This window comes from Nicotiana sylvestris, chromosome 7 (assembly GCF_000393655.2).
Source record: "Nicotiana sylvestris chromosome 7, ASM39365v2, whole genome shotgun sequence".
Taxonomy (NCBI): Eukaryota; Viridiplantae; Streptophyta; class Magnoliopsida; order Solanales; family Solanaceae; genus Nicotiana; species Nicotiana sylvestris.
The window spans coordinates 32,064,304-32,067,937 of record NC_091063.1 but is presented as its reverse complement, the minus strand read 5'-3'; the positions used below and the strand labels follow the sequence as shown (position 1 = coordinate 32,067,937).

Here is a 3,634-nt window from a genome sequence, read left to right as displayed (position 1 = left end):
GTTGGATGCAAGCGATGCAGGATGAGTTAGATCAATTCGACAAAAATCAAGTATGGAAGCTGATACCCAAACCTGAAAACATTCATGTGATAGGGACAAAGTGGGTCTTCAGAAATAAGCTAAATGAGGATGGAAAAGTCATAATAAACAAAGCCAGATTAGTTGCTCAAGGATATTCAAAACAAGAAGGAGTCGACTATGCTGAAACCTTTGTCCCAATAGCTCGTCTGGAATCTATACATATTCTATTGGCATATGCATCATTTAAAGGATTCAAGTTATTTTAGATGGATGTTAAAAGTTCCTTCTTAAATGGTTTCGTTGAAGAAGAAGTATATGTGAAGCAACCCCTTGGGTTTGTAGACTCAGATTTCCTATATCATGTGTAAAAGCTAACTAAAGCACTGTACAGGATGAAGCAAGCTCTACGAGCATGGTATGAAAGATTAAGCTCTTTTCTAATTGATCATGGGTTTACAAAAGGTAAAGTAGATAATACTCTATTTATTAAAAGATCATCAGAAGGTAATCTCATTATTCAAATTTATATTGATATTATATTTGGTAGTACTAATCCTCTTATGTGCAAGGAATTTTCAAATCTTATGCAAAGTGAGTTCGAAATGAGTATGATGGGAGAACTGACGTTCTTTCTTGGACTTCAAATTCAACAATTTGAAGACGGAACATTCATGTGTTAGACTAAATACACAAAGGATCCGATCCAAAAATTCGGCACGAGCAGTGCCAAAGCTATTGTCACACCAATGAGTCCTTCAACAAGTCTCGACAAAGATGAACAGGGAAAATCTGTTGATGAAACTAAGTATCGTGGAATGATTGGTTCTCTTCTTTATTTAACTGCTAGTCGACCAAATATTATGTTCAGTGTTTGTAAATGTGCCAGGTTTCAGTCACCTCTTAAGGAGTCTCACATGACTGCAGTAAAAAGAATTATTCGATATCATATTGGAACTGTCTCTCATGGATTATGGTATCCTCGTTCTAACACTTTTAATTTAGAAGGTTTTTCAGATGCTGATCTTGCAGGTGATAAGGAAGACAAAAAAAGCATGAGTGGGACATGTCAATTGCTTGGCAAAGCTTTAATATCTTGGAATAGTAAAAAACAAGGATCAGTTGTACTATCCACAACTGAAACTGAATACATTGCTATTGGACAATGTTGTGCACAACTACTGTGGATGTCTCATCAACTTGGTGACTATGAATTATTTTTTAAGCCTATTCAAATCTTCTGTGATAATTCTAGTGCTATATGTCTTTCAAAGAATCCTATGCATCATTCTAGAGCAAAGCATATAGACATCAAGCATCATTTTATTAGAGATCATGTTCTTAAGGGAGACGTAAAAATATCTTTTGTTGGAACAACTGATCAATTAGCAAATATTTTTACTAAGCCTTTATTAGAGGATATGTTTTGTGCTTTGAGAAAATTACTTGGAATTACTTGCATTAATAATAATTTGTAGGACATATGTGTAATCCGGTTACTTTTGTAGGTTTAATAATTGTCTCTTACTTTTTCATTAATTACGCCTCCGTTTTCCCTCTCTTTTCCTCTTCTTTCACATCAATTGCGCCGTTCAAAGATGGAAAGCCAATCATCACGTCTATTCAACTGAAGCCTTTTTCCTTTTCTGTACTCAACCGTCAGAAGGTTCAGAATCCCTCTTTTTAAGGCAAAGATCTCTTTTCAATCACTTTTATCTCTATCATATAGAAAACCCTTCTCCGAAGCTCTGCTCAAACCACTATCCTTTAATGGATAAACACTCCAAGAACCCATCTACCTCCACAAGAAAAAGTACCCATTCCAAAGCAAAACCCCTTTCTATTCCCCCAGAACAAGTAGAGCTAGGGTCCGACCATTCAGAGGGTTTCGCTTCTTCGCAGGGTGATTTGTCTGATCATTCTCAAATCTTAGGAGAAAAAGCTTTAGGAAAATGACCTATGGAAGACCCCCCTATTTCCTCCACTCCAAATAAATCCAAGATAGATCTTTCTGGCTCCCTAGAATCTGACCTAAATTTCTGGGATTCTCCAAACATGGATCTTTTCATCGCTTTGAAAAACAAGCCCATTGTTCATGGAAGGGTAGTCGACCTTGACGACATGGAAGCCTTAAATTGTAAGGTAAAAAATCTTTTTGTTCATCAAGGGTGGTCTAAGTTCCTCTCTATTCCTCCGCCTAAGGTCTATGAACCCCTAGTAAAGATGTTTTATGCTAATTTTTGTTCTAGTAAACCTGATAAATTGGAATCCTTAGTGTTAGGTAAGCGCATTGCCCTTGATTGTGCCATGTTTGATTCACTCTTTCAGTGTAAATGTTCTGATTTTCCCATGCTTTTCAAAAATACCCGACCCAATGATTTTGAAATCTCCTTTGATCAAGCTAAACGATGTATTGCTGAGTATTCCTCTGAATCCCTTCCCAATCAGTTAGGCCCCAGTGATGTTAGTTTTGAAACTCGAGTCCTGGCTTATATCATAACAACTACTCTGCTTTCTCACACTGGTTCCTTCTCTACCATCTCTCAAAGAGACACCTTCTTGGTGTATTGTCTTGTGACCAAACTCAAAGTCAAGTTATCCTCCTAGGTCATTAACTTCATGATTGAAAGTGCAGAAGATCCCACCAGTCTACCCTATGGTATGGCCATTACTCACATCCTGGAAGCCGCCAAATTTCCCTGTCTGTTTATCCCTTTATCACGGTTTCAAAATCTTAAAATTCTAGAGATTTTGCAAGTATGGGATATGTGAGTGTGAAAGGCTCATGGGTTAAGAAGCACGAAGGCGAAGTAAAGCATGCTCCAATAGATCCCAAACCCAAATATTCTGCCTCTCATCCTAGTCCTAGTGATCCTGATCTTGCTGAGAAGCTTCGTGCCATTGACATTCAACCCTCTAAAATTAAAGATCTCATCACAGCCACTCAGTCAACTGTTGGTGACATTTATGCCATCTCCAAAGAAATAGGGTTTGATGTGTCCAAGATAAGAGTTGTCGTTCTTAGAGTAAGGGAGAACGTTGTCAAGGCTTTCAGGGAGATTCATGACAGGTTTGATAGAATGAGCATCTCAACCAATGCCAGCTTTGACCAATTAAAGGAAGCCATCTGCAATACTCTTACTTACTTTCTGCATTGTTAATGTGGTTGCTTGAGACAATTTTTTTGTTGTGCTGTTTTAAGACTATTACATCAGTCATTGGACAATTTTTGTTTTTGTTTCTTGTTTTTCTCTGGTTGCTTTTTGGACTATAACTCTGTTTCATAATGTTATATACCTTGTTTTAGTTCGTAGTTTGCTTTGACTATTCCTTCTTTGCTAATGCCAAAAAGGGGGGAGAAGGATATATGTATGTATCTACACAGGTATACAAAGTCAGTCGACTAAAGGGTAAGTGTACGTTAGCATCCTCTGCAACAGGAGTCGACTGCACCATCTATCACCATGGACCAATCAACTGCATGAATTAATGGGGAGTACCATGGACCAGTCAACTGCATACATTAAGGGGGAGTATAACACAGGAAAGGCAACTGTTGTTTATACATATATATTATTTTGTCATCATCAAAAAGGGGGAGATTGTTAGATCTGAT

At 37.6% G+C, this 3,634-nt stretch overlaps 1 protein-coding gene across 1 annotated transcript; it reads left to right on the top strand.

The window, feature by feature from the left end:
* The first annotated feature begins 767 nt into the window (after positions 1 to 767).
* LOC138872940 (secreted RxLR effector protein 161-like) lies at positions 768 to 1,496 on the top strand. Its single transcript, XM_070151362.1, has one exon. It carries the CDS (start codon positions 768 to 770, stop codon positions 1,494 to 1,496), a length of 729 nt encoding a protein of 242 aa, XP_070007463.1.
* The last annotated feature ends 2,138 nt before the right edge of the window (positions 1,497 to 3,634 follow it).